At 43.3% G+C, this 19,877-nt stretch overlaps 1 protein-coding gene across 4 annotated transcripts in view; it reads left to right on the plus strand.

Annotated features, from left to right (window-relative positions):
- The window catches only part of myrf.S (myelin regulatory factor S homeolog), an 84,164-nt gene that overhangs the window by 26,215 nt on the left and 38,072 nt on the right, over positions 1 to 19,877 (plus strand). For 3 of the 4 annotated variants that reach the window (XM_041560878.1, XM_041560879.1, XM_041560880.1), the window contains exons 2-5: positions 12,391 to 12,478; positions 15,227 to 15,544; positions 16,088 to 16,149; positions 19,062 to 19,341. In XM_041560878.1, the coding sequence (XP_041416812.1) occupies positions 12,391 to 12,478; positions 15,227 to 15,544; positions 16,088 to 16,149; positions 19,062 to 19,341 (748 nt within the window). Of the gene's footprint in view, positions 1 to 12,390; positions 12,479 to 15,226; positions 15,545 to 16,087; positions 16,150 to 16,524; positions 16,671 to 19,061; positions 19,342 to 19,877 lie in introns of those variants that run through there. The other variant, XM_041560881.1, reaches the window with a different exon arrangement.

The raw sequence follows: 19,877 nt of genomic DNA on the forward strand, positions 1-19,877 counted from the left end.
GATCTGTGTCTCCAAAGATGCCCCAGTAGCTCCCCATCTTCTTTTCTGCTGATTCACTGCACATGCTCTGTGCTGCTGTCACTTACTGAGCTTAGGGAGCCACTCACAATATACAGTACACATAGAATAGAAATGTCACAATATAAGGCTGATTAGTAATTAATACACATAATTACTACATGGCAGCACAGAAACCAGTGCAATTAGCATCAGAATTGAATAATCAGCAAACCTGTAGCATCAGCTTATATTACAGCCAGGGAAGCTCATTTTCTGCTGGATAATTAGTGACGAGCCCTAAGCTTAGCTTCTCAACAGCCAATCAGAGCCCACTGAGCATGTGAGTGTCACAGACACTTTCCAAGATGGTGACCCCCTGTGACAAGTTTGAAGTCCTGGATCATTGCTGCTATTGACAAGCTCAAACTTTAGCCTCGTGCAATAAGTTCACTATATAAAATATGCCATTTTTAGCCATATTCATTATTTTGTTTAGTCCTCCTTTAAGTTCACTTAAATGAATAACCCTATAAGGTGAGGATACACTGTAAGGTCTTCTCTTTTGGTGTCCAGTCCCTGTGCCAATGGTGTTTACAATCTGAGGTCCCTACTAGTGATAGAAGGGGTGGCTAAATACCAACAGGTTTACCCACAGGACATGCGAGTTTGGGCTGATCTAGATGAGTTGAGGCTTGAGGGGCAGGAAGACCAGTGCACAGTTAAAAGATGGGGGTCATATATTGAGACCATGATGCAAGTGCAAGAACATTAAGGGGCACTTACATTTGGGGCCTGGTACAAAGTGCAGCAATTCCTTTTCTTACATATTATATTCTGCAGCTGGAATAGGTTCAGCAAACAGAATAAGAAAGACACCAGGGCTTGCATTTCTCGTCTCTCGTTGTACAGAACAGACATGTTTATGACAATAAAAGATGATGTGTTTATAAGTTGGGCAGGTATTTAGCTTTAGTGTTTATATAAGGTGTCTCTTACACGTTCAGCTTTACATTCCATACTCTTGCCAGAGAGAGATTTTCTGTTTCAAGACTCGACCACCTTTTGGGTGGAACTGGGTCCCCTGACATCACCTCAAGGCCAGTCCAGCCGACAGCCCTGTACAATTCACTCGCTGCTATTCTCAAATCCGGCCACGTTCCACAGAAACAGAACTTCTCCTGTGCAGATAAAGCCCCGTGTCTGAACTGCTCCATTCATACACCATGGTCTGACATAGACTTCCCTGCGTCTCAGATGATCCATACATACTGATAGTCTTGGCACCCCTACACAAATCCATCTATAGGTGTTCCATATATCTGTCCTGTATCTAATCTAACTCATCAACTGCACTGCCGTCCTATAGCACCCATACACCTCTTTGTTACTGTTCTCTTACCTGTCCTGTAGCTCCCATACAATACATTGTCACTTTTCTCTTAAATGTCCTATAGCACCCATACACTACTTTGTCACTGTTCCCCTACCTGTCCTATAGCACCCATACACTACTTTGTCACTGATCCCCTAAATGTCCTGAAACACCCATACACTACTTTTTCACTGTTCTCCTAAATGTCCTGAAGCACCCATACACTACTCTGTCACTGCTCCCCTATCTGTCCTGTAGCACCCATACACTACTTTTTCACTGTTCTCCTAAATGTCCTATAGCACCCATACACTACTCTGTCACTGCTCCCCTATCTGTCCTGTAGCACCCATACACTACTTTTTCACTTCTCCACTAAAAGTCCTGTAGCACCCATATACTATTTCCTCACTGTTCCCCTACCTGTCATGTAGCACCCATACACTACTTTTTTACTTCTCCACTAAATGTCCTGTAGCACCCATAAACTGTTCTGTCACTGTGTCCCTAAATGTCCTGTAGCACCCATACACTATTATTTCACTTTATGCACACTTAGTGGGACATTCACTAAGATATGTTGTTGTGCCAGCGTCCGCTTCGCCGCACTTCGCCAGGCGTATTTTCGCCAGCAATACACAAATTCACTAAAATCCGAAGTTGCGCTCAGGGGAAGCGTAAGGTTGCGAAGTTGCGCTAGTCTTAATTCGCCAAAGCAAAGTTATGCTAGCGATGGTTAAAAGTTACAATGGAGGAATATGTAGCAGCACAACACAAGCCTGCGAAAACTTCAAAACAGCAAATACATTTTTTATTTTGCCCTACACATGTGCCCACTGTATAGTTAAGGTGCCATGAGTTAGGAAATGTCGGGGGGAAGGAGGGGAGCCCCAAAAAAAATTTCAATCTTTTTCAGCCTATCACCCATAAAAAATAAAAAAACGCCAGCGTTTTTTGGGACTTAGAAAATTTTTTAACTTTTTTTGAAGCAATCCCTATCTACTCTATTGCACTTCGCCTGGTCTGAGGTGGCGAAGGAAGTCTGGCGTAAAAGGTAGCGTTCATAAAAATGTGCACTTTAGTGAATTTGCGTAGTTACGTCCGTTGCTCAAATTCGCCAGGCGTAAGGGTGCGAAGTAACACTATCGAATTTACGCCAGCGTCTGTTAGTGAATCGGCAAATTAACAAAAATGCGCTAGGCTGGCGTATTCACGCTAGCATTAGGCGCTTCGTCGTTTAGTGAATTTGCCCCATAGTCTTTCACTTCTTCTCATTCTGAAATCATGACCCTCCCAGGGATGAATCAGGGGTGTATCAGGCCAGACAACTGTCAGATCTTCAATAGAAACAACGTCCCTGGCTATATTGAGAGGGCTGGACAATTCCTAGAGCTTCTGACAATTGTTTTTGAGATATCGTTTCTGCCTTTGTTTCAGCTTAATTTGCCCTTTATTACTTTGCTGTTGGTGCTAAATCCCCAAAACACTGGTTACAGTTACTTTTTTGTGTTTTGGGAACATTCCAGGTTGACTCATTGTGGAGGAGATAACCCATTGCACAATGACATCACAGAGCGATACTGCTGCTTTATTAACTGTTTATTTCCCACCAGCCCATCATGTCTGCTCAATATCCTGGGGCTATAACCGAGCCAGGGACTAAATATCATTGCTACCATCAAAGAGATGTCCCATTAATGTGTTTTCTTTCCAATTAGTCCTCCTTATTAGAGTGTTTTGCCTTGGGAGTGGTCCCATGGGGTTTCTTGATGTGTCAGTGGGAGAGTCTGGATAAGGAGGGGGTTGTGCGAGTGTCTGGGGTCCAGGCCACGTTTCTCTTACGTTTATGAGCAAATGGTCTTTGTTACCAGCAGATGATAAAAAGCCCAATTAACTAGGAATGCTGAGCTTCTGCCAGGTTTGCCATTGCTGTACACTGTCAACGTAGATTTGAATGGGGGAAAAAAAGCTCCTTTAAAGTTTAATGGACACACGCACTGTAGATATATTTAAATATAAACTAAAGAGTATGACACTGACTTTTTAGATCACCTGCTGCTAGGGTTGCCGTCTGGCCGGTAAAAATGATAGTTGATCCCAATGTTATTAAAATCGAAAAAAATTAAATATATAGGCAGGCCGGCATTTTTTTCCAGAAACGGTGGCAACCCTACCTGCTGCCCATAACATTGACATGCCTCTTCTTTCCTCTACTGACCTCCTCTGCCCACAGCATGCGGATTTTGCATTTTTTGCATTTATGAAAGCATATACGGGGGTGATAGCCACACACACATTTAGAGGCAAGCCCAAGAGCAGGCAATTACAACGGAGTAGAGTAGGGGATTTGTGTAGAGCCATATGGCTGCTGTACCCCTAAGCATGAAACCTAGTCCTGTGACAGCTATTAATGTAGTATCAGCAAGTTACGCATGTAAATTGGGATCTAACAATGCAATTAGTGGATCAAGCTTTACACAGGACACATATAAAAATAAAAGCAGTATCCCTTTAAATTGTCATCTGCTCTCTCAGCTTTGCCAGTGGATCTGGCTCTGTATTTAACCCTCTAAGGTTGGTGGCACACGCTAAGATTCCTTTTTTAGCTGAGTAATTAAAATTCCTCCTTTGGTGTCCTAAAACAAGATACTCGTTACTGACCAACTTTGTCTTGTATCCAGATTTTACTCCAGTAATGTGTTTATAGCTTTCCAACTGGTACATTTAGGGTGGTGGCACATGTAGTGTCCCGGGGAGATTAGTCCCATCGAGAAATCTCCTCTTCTTCGGGCGACTAATCTCCCCGATATGCCTTCCCGCCGGCAAGAATGTGAATCACTGATGGGATGGCACTCGGATCAATTCGGTTTTCCAAAGTCGAACAAAGCGATCCGAGTGCCACCCCGCCAGCGTTTCACATTCTATCCTGCAGGAGATTAGTCGCCCAAGAGGAGAAGATTTGGAGCTGGGCGACTAATCTCCCTGGAACAATACGTGTGCCACCACCCTAAGAGTAAGGGCACACGGGCAGATTCGGAGAGTTTAAGCTCCCCATAGACACGACGATTCTTCTTGCCGAACGACCGATTTTAGGGAAGTCCGACCAATCCTTCGAAATTATCGTGCAGTTAGTGGGATTCAAACGATCGTACATCTTACGATTTTTCGGCCGACGTTGATCGGCCAGGTCAAAAAATCTTCATCGGTCCCAGTGCAATCTCTCTATGTTTGCAGGGCCAAGCAGGCAGCTCCCCTTTGTTTTCCTGGCAAATTGGTCTTTTTAGTTGATGGTAAATTCGTATGATCGTACGATCGTTCCGAGAAGATCGTGGTCTCACGATCAGGATCTGATCTTTTAAAAATCTCAACATCTCTGGCCAGCTTTAGTCGTCCCGACGACAAATCTCCTCTTCTTCGGCCCTCCAGATATCGATCTTGGAGACCCCCCTTCATGGGCAGATAAGATGCCGAATCTACCCGTGTATGGCCAGCTTAAAGGAGAAGGAAACCCCCAGGGCGCTAAACCCCTCCCCCCCTCCCCTGTGCTGCCCCCCCTCCCTCCTCCCCCCCTGGCCTACCTGTCCCCCTGGGCAAATGCCCCTAACTTTTTACTCACCCCTCTGCGCAGGTCCTGTCCACGGAGTTCGCAGTCGCCATCTTCTCCCACGCGCGTCTTCTTCCTGCTCTGACCGGCGTCTTCTGGCGCATGCGCAGTAGGAACAGGTACCGGTACGGCTCTACTGCGCATGCGCCGAATGTCACGAAGTGAAATCGGAAAACTTCGTGACATTCGGCGCATGCGCAGTAGAGCCGTACCGGTACCTGTTCCTACTGCGCATGCGCCAGAAGACGCCGGTCAGAGCAGGAAGAAGACGCGCGTGGGAGAAGATGGCGACTGCGAACTCCGTGGACAGGACCTGGGCAGAGGGGTGAGTAAAAAGTTAGGGGCATTTGCCCAGGGGGACAGGTAGGCCAGGGGGAGGAGGGAGGGGGGCAGCACAGGGGAGGGGGGGAGGGGTTTAGCGCCCTGGGGGTTTCCTTCTCCTTTAAGTCTACTAGAAAATCATGTAAACATGAAATAAACCCAATAGGCTGGTTTTGCCTCCAATAAGGATTAATTATATCTTAGTTGGGATCAAGTACAAGCTTTTGATTTATTGTTAAAAAGCAAAAAGGAAATCATTTTTAAAAATTTGGATTATTTGGATAAAAGGGAGCCTATGGGAGACGGCCTTATAAAGTGTTTACATAAAAACCTCTCTGTAACTTCTGAAAACGTCAGGGCCAAGTCAATGGGCAGTGAGTGTAATGTGAAATTGTATAGTGCAGGGGGAGTTGGTGGAAGAGATTAGAGCAGGGGTTGGGTGGGGGGTTGGTTTGGGGGACAGGGCAGCAGAGGAATGTGCAGATGCAGCATATTGAAGAATAGTGTCATAATGTGTTGAGCATGTTCATGGGAACTCATGGGGCGGATTGGAGAGACCCAGCTATGTGCTAGAGCTTCTATACAATCTCCGATCCTCAGACCACCTATCCAACAACTCTCTTGGGGCTAAATATATGTATGTAAGGCTGCATCCCTACCACTATCCTAGTGGTCATATTGTAAAGGTGAAGTAAAGAGTATTTAGATACTACTATCTAAAGGAAAAGGAATATAGAAGAAGATCTAGCAATGGATGACCATTATTGAACTGTGGTTGTTCCAGTAGTGAGAAAATCCCCTGGGTCCTTAGTGTCTCAGAGACCCATAGAAATTGAAACTGGGGCATCAAGGTTCTTGGGGTTCCTGGTTCCAATTTAAGTTGTGGTGGGACCCAGTGATGGTTACAGTAGAGCACTAGGTCCCTCTAGTACAGGGATTCCCAACCTTTCCCAGCATTCAGAAGTGTAAGGAGTTGGGGAGCAACTCTAGCATGAAAAATGTTCCTGGGGTGCCAAATAAGGGCTGTGATTGGCCATTTAGTAGCCCCTATGTGGATTGTCAACCTACATTGAAGCTCTGTTTGACAGTACACCTGGTTTTTATGAAACCAAAACTTGCCTCCAAGCCTGGAATTCAAAAAATAAGCAGCTGCTTTGAGGCCACTGAGAGCAACATCCAAGGGGTTAGAGAGCAACATGTTACTCACGAGCGACTGGTTGGTAGCGTTGCCATCTGGCCGGTATTTTACTGGCCTGGCTGGAAAAAATTATGATTAATCCTAATGTTATAAATAGGGGAAAAAAGATTATTATATAGGAAGGCAGGTATTTTTTTCTAGAAAAGGTGGCAACCCTACTGGTTGGGGATCACTACTCTACTACCAAAGATGCCTCCCAAGAACCATCTTGTGCGGCTGCTGCAACGGCCCATTCCCCCTCAAAGGGCTCCAGCATAATTTAAGGCTGTTTTTAAAAATATAAAATATAAAATTATTCCCATAAAACCCACCAATACCGTTAACTCTATGAGAGTGTTTGAGAAAACGACATGGTGCTGAGTTGTTGAGCGTGTCATTGTCAGGCAGGAAAAGTATTTTGGTACATTCCCTCGACATAAATAAATAGAAGTCATTTATGATAAACCTCTAAAAGCTCATTTGTACTCAAACTCTGGTCCACCTTTAACTCTGATGTCTCAGTCTTACGGAATGTCTCGATTATGTCTCATTCCTTGGGAACAAAAGAATCCTAAAAATCTGTGTCAGAAGAGGCAGCAACCACCTTATGTCTGCTACTCCTCAGCTCATTAAACTGCCTGACCCCATTCCTCTCTCACATCTTCACATCTGCTTCTTGTTATGGGGTCCCAGGATGGATGGGCTGATCCCAAAGGCTGAACACATTGGGGTTATTGTTTATTAGGAAATTGGAGTAAGTCAAGATGGAGAAGATGCAGGTGATAGGGCCTGGTATTGGGTAGCAAAATATGAAAAATGATCTATCATCTATCTATATTCATTTCAAGCCAATTAGTTCTCTCTCTCTTTTAATAGTCTCTGGGAAGGGAACGTGACTCCAACTCCAGCTGCAGGGACAAAGATCATGGAGCCAGATTTAAACAGATAAACTGGGATTCTATTTGGAGGATTATTTTGCTGCAGCCACTGGTTCTGCAGAGTTGGAGAAAGTTTGTATTTAACAATAGAAAAACTATAAAATCCACATTAGATTACATGACAACACAGGAGCCAGTGCAGTCTGTATATTCTGATTATTAATCAGTCTTGCTGTATCAGCTTCTGGCAGATATTATTTGACTTGTGCTGTTTTGATCATTTATGACGATCCCTAAGCAGCCCAGACCACACTGAGCATGTGCACAGTCTTGGTCTTGCAAAGATGTATAACAGAGTTACAAGATGGTGACCCCCTGTGGCCAACTTTGAAAGCATAAATCATTTGTTTGATTAGGCTTGTGGTGCAGTAAGTTCATGTTTATGTTTAGTATACAAAATACAGCATTTCTAGCCTTATTCTATTTTACACTTCCCCTTTACGTTAACTTTTATTATTTATTAGAATGGGCAATTCTACACAAGTTTCCGAATGGGTCTTCATTGTTTATTTTTTATAGTTCTTTAATTATTTGCCTTCTTCATCTTTCAAATGGGGGTCACTGACCCCATCTAAAAAACAAATGCTCTTTAAAGGCCCCCCATACACAGGCTGATAAAAGCTGCAGACAGACAGAGTCAGCAGCTTATCGGCCCGTGTGTGGGGGCATCCAATGGACGTCCCCGATCGACATCTTGGCGAAAGTCGGGCAGGTGTCGATCAGGCAGGGTAAAAATCCCGTTGGTTCGGGCCACATCTGTTCGTTGATCCGACCGCCCGTATTGCCTCCATTCTGATCCGATCGTTGGGCCCTAGGGCCTGATATCGACCACATTGAGGCTCATTTGCCGACATCACCAAACGAGTGGATCTCCCTGTGTACGGCCACCTTAATGCTACACATTTTTTGGTGTTTTTATTGCTCATCTTTCTATTCAGGCTTCTCCTATTCATATTCCAGTCTCTTATACAAATCAGTGCATGGTTGCTAGGGGAATTTGGACCCTAACAACCAGATGGCTGAAACTGCAAACTGCAAGAGAGCTGCTGAATAAAAAGCTAAATAACTCAAAACCCACAAATAATAGAATATCACTCTCTGCATTATACTAACAGTTAATTTAAAGGCGAACAACTCCTTTGATACCAGGCTCTGTGGTTACACTATGGGGCCGATTCACTAACTTCGAGTGAAGGATTCGAAGTTAAAAAACTTCGAATTTCGAAGTTTTTTTTGGGCTACTTCGACCATCGAATGGGCTTCTTCGACCTTTGACTACGACTACGAATCGAAGGATTCAAACTAAAAATCGTTCGACTATTCGACCATTCGATAGTCGAAGTACTGTCTCTTTAAAAAAAACTTCGACCCCCTAGTTCGCCATCTAAAAGCTACCGAAGTCAATGTTAGCCTATGGGGAAGGTCCCCATAGACTTGGCTAACTTTTTTTGATCGAAGGATATTCCTTTGAATTTCGAATTTTTTTTTGGGCTACTTTGACCATCAAATGGGCTACTTCGACCTTCGACTACGACTACGACTTCGAATCGAAGGATTCGAAGTAAAAATCGTTCGACTATTCGACCATTCGATAGTCGAAGTACTGTCTCTTTAAAAAAAACTTCGACCCCCTAGTTCGCCAGCTAAAAGCTACTGAAGTCAATGTTAGCCTATGGGGAAGGTCCCCATAGGCTTGGCTAACTTTTTTTGATCGAAGGATATTCCTTCGATCGTTGGATTTAAATTCTTCGAATCGTTCGATCGAAGGAATTATCCTTTGATCGTTCGATCGAACTATCTGCGCTAAATCCTTCGACTTCGATATTCGAAGTCGAAGGATTTTAATTCCTAGTCGAATATCGAGGGTTAATTAACCCTCGATATTCGACCCTTAGTGAATCGGCCCCTTCGTGCTGGGCGAATTTAATCGCCAGGCACAAAATGGCTGCGAATTCCTGCAATTCGCCGCCGGCGAATAAATTTGCGAAACTGCCACGAAAATTCGCAGTTTCACTCATTTTTCACCATTTTGCGAATTTCGCTGGAAATTCGTGAATTTTTCAGCAAAAGCGAAACGCCCCAAATTCGCCAATCACTAGTTACACTGTATGACCACCCTCTGCTCATCTCCCTGTGTGGGCGAGACTGACTTTTCCGTTGCTCTTGCGAGTTCTTTGGATATAGAGTGGCATCCAAGCCTGGCACACGCCCTGTGGAGCTGGCAAATCCCACGCATGGGAGGCAACTAAAATAGAGTACGTTGTATCAACAACAGAGAGAAAAAGAGATAAAAACAATGAGGGAGGCCAACGGAGCTATGGGCTTATTTACTAAGCATCGGCTTTGAAGTTTTAACCCTCTGTGAGGAGGAGATAGATGCACAGAATGGGTTGTGTCTATTCACAGCTGCTCCTGTTATACAAAATGCTATACAGGTATGAGACCTGTTATCCAGAATGCTCGGGAGCTATGGTTTTCCGGATAACGGATCTTTCAGTAATTGGGATCTTCATACCTTAAGTCGACTATAAAACCATGTAAACATTAAATAAACCCAATAGACTGGTTTTGCCTCAAATAAGGATTAATTATATCTTAGTTGGGATCAAGTACAAGCGACTGTTTTATTATTACACAGAAAAAGGAAATTGTTTTTAAGGGATTCTGTCTTGATTTTTATGATGTAGTTTTTATTTCTAATTTACACTTTTTACACTGCAAATAATTCACTGTACAATATAAAATCTCATTCCTGAACCAGCAAGTGTATTTAGTTGTAATATTGGTGTGTAGGTGCATCTCAGGTCATTTTGCCTGGTCATGTGCTTTCAGAAAGAGCCAGCACTTTAGGATGGAACTGCTTTCTGGCAGGCTGTTGTTTCTCCTACTCAATGTAACTGAATGTGTCTCAGTGGGACCTGGATTTTACTATTGAGTGCTGTTCTTAGATCTAGGGAGTGTTAGGGAGCTGCTATCTGGTTACCTTCCCATTGTTCTTTTGTTTGGCTGCTGGGGGGTGAAAGGGAGGGGGTGATATCACTCCAACTTGCAGTACAGCAGTAAAGAGTGACTGAAGTTTATCAGAGCAGAAGTCACATGACTGGGGGCAGCTGGGAAACTGACAATATGTCTAGCCCCATGTCAGATTTCAAAATTAAATATAAAAACATCTGTTTGCTCTTTTTTCAAATGGATTTCAGTGCAGAATTCTGCTACATGACAGTATCCCTTTAAACATTTAGAAATAAAATGGTGTCTATGGGAGACGACCTTTTGGTAATTCAGAGCTTCCTGGATAACGGGTTTATCCTGATAGTGAATCCTATACTTGCATGCTTGCTGACTGGTTTATAAAATGTGATAGTAATGCAGTCTAAAGGCTAACATTATTGGGAGGCCAAGTCACATCTGGACTATGAGCATCAACTTAGTGCTCTATAGTTACAGCAATAGTTAAACTTTCCACCTTAACCCTTTACAGCCAGTAACATGTTATATCCATATCCTGTGTGGCTAATTCATGTTAAAAAGTGAACTTCACCCAAATAGTGAAAAAATAAATACAGTTATGGGATCTGTTATCTGGAAACCCATTATCCAGAAGGCTCCGAATTACGGAAAGGCTGTCTCCCATAGACTTCATTTTATAATCCAAATAATCCAAATGCTTAAAAATAATTTCCTTTTTCTCGGTAATAATTAAAAAGTATATTTTACTGGATCCCAACTAAGATGAATTAATCCTCATTGGAGGCAAAACCAGCCTATTGGGTTTATTTAATGTTTACATGAATTTCTAGTAGACTTAAGATCCAAATTACAGAAAGATCCGTTATCCGGAAAGCCCCAGGTCCCGAGCATTCTGGATACTTTTGATGATGAACGAAAATGTTATTCTAAGCAACTCTGCAATACACTGAACATTCATTAAAATATTACGGGGCAGATTTATCAAGGGTCGAATTTTGAAGTAAAAAATACTTCGAAATTCGACCATCAAATTAAAATACTTCGACTTCGAATATCTAATTTTTCACCGAATTTGGCCATTGAACGATCAAAGTAAAATCGTTTGAATCGAACGATTCGAACGTGTTTAGCGTGCGATCGAACGATTTTACTTCGATGTGTAAAGACTTAGAAAAATGCATTAGAAGGTCCCCATAGGCTAACATGGCACTTCGGCAGGTTTAATTCGGCGAACTATTGAAGGCGAAGTTTTTTTTAAAGAGACAGTACTTCGATTATCGAATATTCGAATATTCGAACTATTTTACTTTGAATCGAATTCAAAGTACAGTAAATTCGAAGTCGTAGTATCCTATTCAATGGTCGAAGTATCCAAAAAATTACTTTGAATTCACTTCGACCCTTGATAAATCTGCCCCTATCTGTCTGCCCCTTTCTGTTCTCTGCACTGCTTCTCCCGACTCAATACAATGTAGCGAGTGTCAGCTCTCCTCCAGCCAATACGTCAGTCCCTACAATAATATTCATCCTTCTTCGACATTTGCTTGATCACATGACACGCAAGGTATTGTGAGAACTGGAGGAGCGCTGGCTTCTGCATCATGGATTCAAGAGTCAGGAGGAGCAGTGCAGAGAAGAGCAGCGACAGACAGATATTTCCGTTAATAGTATTTACATTTACAAATAACTTTCAAAACCTTATATGAAATAGTTTTTTGCCGTAATGAAAGGAAATTTTAAAAAAATGCTTTCTATGCCGTTTTCTCTGCATTCCCGGTTCTGACTTCTGAAACAATGTAGCACAAAGCAGCAAAGAGTCGCGGCTAGGAAGGAGTGGACAGAAGAAAAATGAATAAACGCTGCTATCAATACTAATTACGTTTACAATGGCTGAAAATGGGGTGGGATGATAATGTAGAATATTTTCTTTCTAATATCTTCCCATTTAATTAAAATTCATGCGGCCTCCCCTGTGCCGTGTTTCACCGCAGTATATTTTGTTTTTCAGGACACGATATCAATGGAGCCCTGGAGCCATCCAACATCGACACCAGTATCCTAGAAGAATATATCAGTAAAGAAGACTCCTCCGAAATGTGAGTATTGCTGATGGGCAGGTTTTTCTTTTTTAATATCAGAAAGTTAAAGGAGAACTAAAGCCTAAATAAAAAAGTAGCTAGAAATGTTGTACATTATGTTTTGAGGCTTCTGTACCAGCCCAAGGCAACCACAGCCCTTTAGCAGTAAAGATCTGTCTCCAAAGATGCCCCAGTAGCTCCCCATCTTCTTTTCTGCTGATTCACTGCACATGCTCTGTGCTGCTGTCACTTACTGAGCTTAGGGAGCCACTCACAATATACAGTACACATAGAATAGAAATGTCACAATATAAGGCTGATTAGTAATTAATACACATAATTACTACATGGCAGCACAGAAACCAGTGCAATTAGCATCAGAATTGAATAATCAGCAAACCTGTAGCATCAGCTTATATTACAGCCAGGGAAGCTCATTTTCTGCTGGATAATTAGTGACGAGCCCTAAGCTTAGCTTCTCAACAGCCAATCAGAGCCCACTGAGCATGTGAGTGTCACAGACACTTTCCAAGATGGTGACCCCCTGTGACAAGTTTGAAGTCCTGGATCATTGCTGCTATTGACAAGCTCAAACTTTAGCCTCGTGCAATAAGTTCACTATATCAAATAGGACATTTTTAGACTGCATTTTTTTAAATTTGGATTATTTGGATAAAATGGAGTCTATGGGAGACAGCCTTTCCGTAATTCGGTGCTTTCTGGATAACGGGTTTACGGATAACAGATCCCATACCCGTAATATTTCCCACTCCAGTTTCAGGTGACCACTTCTTCTTAATTCTGCCTGCTAATCATTCTCTGTGGGACAAATCTGTTAAAATTTTTTACTGCAAACACAAATTTTCAAAATGTATTAATTGATAAAAAATTTCAAAATTTTTTTAAAAAATCCCAGATAACACTTAGAAGTCACTGGGGGTGTATTTTCCACAAGTTTTGTTTTTTTTAATTACTAGATTTTTTTAAATTGTCATATTTTTAGAGGGTCATTGTAAAGCAATGGAACTGAGGGGGCTCATTTATCAACACTGGGCAATTTAGCCCATGGGCAGTTACCCATAGCAACCAATCAGTGATTAGCTTTTTAAAGCTAGCTGCAAGTAGAACAATGAATGCAGCAATCTGATTGGTTGCCGTGGGTTACTGCCCATGGGCAAATTTGCCCAGTGTTGATAAATGACCCCCATTGAAGAAGGAGCATGTTTGCTGCAGAACTTTAAGCATGAATTGAAAAATTGGATATTTTTTAAAGAAATCCGACGTGTAGGGATGGGCGAATTTTTTCACCTTGTTTCGACGCAAAAATGACGCCCATAGACTTGTATGGTGTCGTTCGTCAAAAAAAAAAACATTTTTGACACCCATAGACTTTAATGACCGTCGGTGACATTTCTGAATTCGAATTTTTGGCGAAACTAAACTGGTCAAATTCGCCCATCCCTACCGACGTGTCCTGTATCACTATGTTATTAAAGGTTACATATTAACCGTTGATTGCAAAAAAGCGTTGCCCTTGGTGACCATGTTTTTATGAAAATTGGGAGGGCACCTGCTTTTTTTTGGCCAATAACAGTTTTCTTGATTAAAGTGCCCCCTTGTGGTGCAGTATCGTATTTATTACATTTGCCAAACCAATAGAAACAAAACGTTTTAGGCTGATGACCGTCTCACCGTTTATTATGCGGTTAAAAACAAATGGCTGTTGTGTAGCGGAACGCGTTTCTGGAACACCCCTTGATCGTAGGCTTGGTATCGTAATGCTGACGTTTGTATTTGCCATTTGAAGTGCTGGACACTGGTTTTTCCGTACATAATTGGAGATATACAAAATGCTGAAGATATTGCACTAAATAAACTAATAAATCCATTCGTTTCGCAAGGTCGGCAAACAAGCGGAACGTTACTTGATTTCGTTGCCCATGTTCTGGGCAACGTGAAGCTGATCCAATTTTGTAGCCCTCAAGCCAACGATAGGGGTCTGTGCAGATATTGGAGGAGCACTGCATCTGCACTAGGGGGCAAATCCACTAAGATTCGTAGTTGCGCCAGCGTCCGCTTCGCCGCACTTCACCAGGCGTATTTTCGCCAGCGCTACGCAAATTCACTAAAATCCGAAGTTGCCCTCAGGGGAAGCATAAGGTTGCGAAGTTGTGCTAGCGTTAATTCGCCAAGCAAAGCAAAGTTACGCTAGAGATGCTTAATTTGTATACGGCGCCAAATTGAAATTACAATGGAGGAATATGTAGAATCACTACACAAGCCTGGGAAACCTTCAAAACAGCAAATAAAATTATTATTTTGCCCTACACATGTGCCCACTGTATAGTTAAGGTGACATGAGTCAGGAAATGTAGGGGGGAAGGAGGGGAGCCCCAAAAATTTTTTCGATCTTTTTCAGCCTATCACCCATAAAAAAAGAAAACACGCCAGCGTTTTTTGGGACTTAGAAACATTTTTAACTTTTTTTGAAGCAATCCCTATCTACTCTATTGCACTTCACCTGGTCTGAGGTGGCGAAGGACGATTGGCGTAAAAGGTAGCGTTCAGAATAATTTGCGCGTCAGTGAATTTGCGTAGTTATGTCCGTTGCGCAAATTCGCCAGGCGTAAGGGTGCGAAGTAACACTAGCGAATTTACGCCAGCGTCCGTTGGGTGAATTAACGAAAATGCGCTACGCTAGCGAATTCACCGCTTCGTTGTTTAGTGAATTTGCCCCTGACATCCACCTGTTCCCTTATTTTACAGCTGTTTCCCAGAAATTCCTTCCTCAGGCAACTATGGCAGCTCTCAGCCTTGCGGATCCTCCGGAGTTCACCTGCCCAGTGTCCTTTCCAATGTTGGTCACACAGGCAGTATTATTTCCAGTGGGGTCCATCACTTAGCTCAGCAAATGGCAATACGGCCGGGTCCAGGGCCTACATGCGGGGAGTCTCCGTACCCTCCACACCTGAACTGCAATAATAACAATGTCATGCTCAGCCTCAAAGGATATCCAGGTCCCATGTGCTTGAGCAACCAAGGCCTCCCCATCAAGGCAGAACCAAAAACCAGCTACGCAGCCGGGTAAGTTCCCTCTTGCCTCCACTTACTCCCCATTTCTGCTTGTGGATATCAAATAAAATATCAAATTACATACAATGGGCTGGTGATTTTATGCCATTAGCTAGCTTTGGGAGGCAGCTTTGGAAATTTTGAGGTTGTATTTTGGGAATAGAATAAAAAGTATTGGGCCAAACAACTGGGCGAATCTGACACTCCCTCTGCATAATGAGCTGATCTTTGTCTTCAAGCCCCACAGGCTGCAGCTGAGGGAAGGGAGTGGTTTGTTCATACAGAGGGCTTCTCAAGGGACAGCTGATTTGTTTTGTTTCTGTTCATTTAAAAAGGAAGTCATTTTTAGAAATTTGCCCTGTTTGGTGGAATAAATAACAACAACAATAGATATTCCTTAATAGGAAAAGTTATGAGCCCTGTTCATTGAACTCATGTTGGAAAATGGGTTATATTGCTCTTTAAAGGGCTCCACTTATCCTTTGTCTTTTAAAAAACCTGGTTGGTTTGTTAGAGGACCTTCCATGAAACTTCTTTCTTCACTTGTCTTTTTAGCACTTTACCTGACTCTCCCCCAGACTCTGGATCAGAGGCATACTCCCCTCAGCAGCTTAATGGTAAGGACCTTGATGGTTATTTCCTCCCTGTTGCTTTGTCCACCATTATTTTCCGTAAGGGGAAGAGACAAAGAGATTTATCAGGAATAATTAATGGGTAAGAATACTGTTTTCTTTTTGTTGTGAGGCGGAGGAGGAGGCAGTGTAGCAGAACCTGGAGTATTTCATGGAAAGATCAAAAAGGAATTCTAATACAACAATGAAGATGGTTAAAGAAGAAAAGAGAGTAGGGGGAGAAGAAGATAGAAAAGAGATCCAGGACTGGGTGAATGGGTGAAGTTATGTTGTAAGATGAAAACGAAAGCAAACTAATGGTGGGAGTGGGGATACCTTTCCTGGGGTGGTGAGAATTGGTTGGGGGGAGGTTGAAGAAGAGATGGGGGAGGGATTGATAGAGAAGACTGCAAGGGGAGGGTAGAAAAGTCAGGGGGAGAGGCGCTTTTCCACGGTATGAGAGCGCCAGCCACAGAAGAAGTGTAAGAGACTGGGATGGGGGAGTGAACAGATGACCCTGGCAGAAGGTGAGAATTCATTGTGAGGGGTGAGATCTATGGGTGGTTATGTGAGAAGAACGGGTGACTAGATGACTTCATGTAGCACATGGACATATTTACATGGATGTGTTTGCTGTGTGCTCAGACATACAAGCCTGGGACATGCAAGATTGAGATGGATGGTAGTGTCCCATTAAGGTGTCCCCAGTGTTATGTACAGTGTGGCGGCGGTGGTGGTAAGGGGTGGTGCACAAGAACAGGTGGAAAGTCATATACAATGGTTTGGCGAGGCACAGTTCTGTGTATTGGAGTTGGGATCTTTGTTTATCTGAGCATAGAAATGTTTGGAATTCTTTAGCTGCCCCTCCCTAAATATACCAGCCGAATGCCTGCAGCTCCAAGCCTGGATAGATCTACCTTCCTAGTCGTTTCTCGCTGTGCCCATTAAAATAAACCATCTGCAGGAGCTGTTACTTAAAGCTGAGTAAGGCCTACTCTCTGGCTTGGTACTGATCCGACCTCAACTGGATGAAAAAGCCTTTACAATGTTTTTGAGTTAAATAACATGGTTGGGGGAAAACCTGATAATATCCAAAGCCCCATTGGTTATTATAGTCATTGATTTCATTGATGTCTGACCTGTGACTTTCCAGTTTTGTTGAACTACTAATTCCACCGTTTTATGACCGCCTAGTGTAGGATGCAAGAAGTTATAGTTTGGCTGGAGGATCCATGAGCTGGATGGAAGCTGACTCTATGTTAGACTATGGTGCTATTTTATTTGCATCTTTGTCTGTCTTGTATCAACTTGGTGTCATCTCCAAAGTAAGGAAAGTTGTGGGTCTGACCTACAGTTCCTGTGACCCACAATGGATGACCCAGTTGGGTGTTGAAACAGCTCGATGGTCACAGACTGGACGCCTGTTGTCTTAAATGAAAGATACTTTACAAACCAGCAGACGCCTTCAAATGTTAATGGTGGAACAACGGTTATCATTGTTGCCTTGCAGCGGTGGAGTCCTAGGATTGATTCCAGCCTGGGCTTTATTTTCTCTTCTCGGTGGTTCCATCCCATTGTCTCATGATAAAATTTCAAATGGTGAACACGAGTTCCACTGGGCAGAAACCGTTGTATATTCTCTTTAAAGCGCTGAGGAATGGGATATATAAATAAAGTATTCTGATCATTTTGACCATAAAGGAATGATATTGCTTAAAAAATAACTAAAAGCACACCCCCTCCACAGTAGAGTCCTGCAGCGGGTCGGGTATCGCGGATTACCCGCAAAAACCTGCGGTACCCTGCGGGTGCGGGTATAGACGCCGGTCGGCAGTTCTGCGGGTTTGTGGGTCGGCCGCGGGTCTTCTCAATAGCGATTTTTACTCCTTTTTTCTGGTCACGTCTACTTCCGATGACGTCACTTTCATTTACAATGACAGCACATCCTGATAGGGATGCACCGAATCCAGGATTCGGTTCGGGATTCGGCCAAGAATCTGCCTTTTTCAGCAGGATTCAGATTCGGCTGAATCCTTCTGCCCGGCTGAACCGAATCCGAATCCTAACTTGCATATGCAAATTAGGGATGGGGAGGGAAATCACGTGACTTTTTGTCACAAAACAAGGAAGTACATTTTTTCCCCCTTCCCACCCCTAATTTGCATATGCTATCGGTTCGGTATTCGGCCGAATCTTTCACAAAGGATTCTGGGGTTCGGCCGAATCCAAAATAGTGGATTCGGTGCATCCCTACTTCCTGATTCTTGATGGTGCGGGTCCGGGTTGCGGATAAGGTACTTGCGGCTCGGGTAGCGGGTCCAAGCAGGTATGAATGCGGGTTGTGGGTCCGGGTTGCGGTTTGCGGGTAAGGGTCGGGTACAGGTCCCAAAAATGGACCTGCGCAAGACTCTACTCCACACACTGACAGCATTATGGTGAAACTTTCCAGCTGCAGTTTGTCCTGTGGATAAGGAATGTGATTCCAAGGATATGCCAATCCCTTTGGGAGCTGCTCAGGGAGCTCAGTGGCTGCATTGGACAAGATACTCATGGTCCCCTAGGTGGACGAACAGCAGGAATATAATACCTGCCTGGCAGTTTTGCCAGTTTGACTGCCAAATAAAGCATGCTTAACTGTACTGTTACACTTCCCTTTCACTTAGGCTTTTCACATATATATATATTTAATGTGAATTTAGCAATTTAATCAAGCTTAGAGTTCAGTCTTTGGGGGAGTGTAAATAAGGGGTGGGGGCTTGTAGTAGGAAGTAGGAAGAGTAGATGATAGAAGATATGGGAGTGCAAGATGGAATGGGCATCACAAAGGCTTTTGCTATAAGACCCCGCCACTAGTTTTGCTTCACAGATATTAGGTATCACACCCACGTAATCATCATTTGTTTGTTTTGCTGCCACAGATCCACACCTGCTTCGCACGATGACCCCAGAAAACATATGCCACATCACCCCACCTTCTCGCCTAGAGCACCCCCCTCCACCTCACTTACAGGGCCCGTTACCTCCCCACCCCGTCCACCAACAGCACTATCCCGGCATGCAACGGGAACTGTATATGAAAGTGGAGTCCATGATGCCACAGTACCAAAACCTTGGACCTGCGATGCCTCCCGCAGACCTACATCATGTCCAGCAGTCGCAAATGCTCCACCAGCTTCTCCAACAGCAACATGGAGCAGAGTATGTACCTGTAATGAGGCCTCCTTGTCCTTATTCACCATCACATTACCCTGGTCTATAAGTAACTTACTCACAGGGGGATTAATACATTTTAAAGGGGTTGTTCACATTTGAGCTAACCTTTAGTTTAATATAAAGAGTGATAATCTGAGACATTTTGCAATTGGTTTTCATTTTTTATTGTTTGTAGGTTTTGAGTTATGTAGGGTTATTTTCCAGCAGTTTGCAAATTCCCCTAGCAACCATGCATTGATTTGAATAAGAGACTGGAAGATGAACTGGAGAAGGCCTGGATAGAAAGACTAGTAGGGATGCCGAACCCCCGAATCCTTTGCGAAAGATTTGGCCAAATACCGAACTGAATCAGAATCCTAATTTGCATATGGGAAGGGGGACATTTTTTTTACTTTATTTCACTCCCCACTGCAGCTGGAAATATTCTCCAACGGATTTGGTTTGGCCGGGCATGAAAGATTTGGCCGAATCCGAATCCTGTTGAAAAAGGCAGAATCCTGGCCAAATCCTGGGTTCGGTGC

The sequence above is a fragment of the Xenopus laevis genome, chromosome 4S (assembly GCF_017654675.1).
Source record: "Xenopus laevis strain J_2021 chromosome 4S, Xenopus_laevis_v10.1, whole genome shotgun sequence".
NCBI classification, from domain to species: Eukaryota; Metazoa; Chordata; class Amphibia; order Anura; family Pipidae; genus Xenopus; species Xenopus laevis.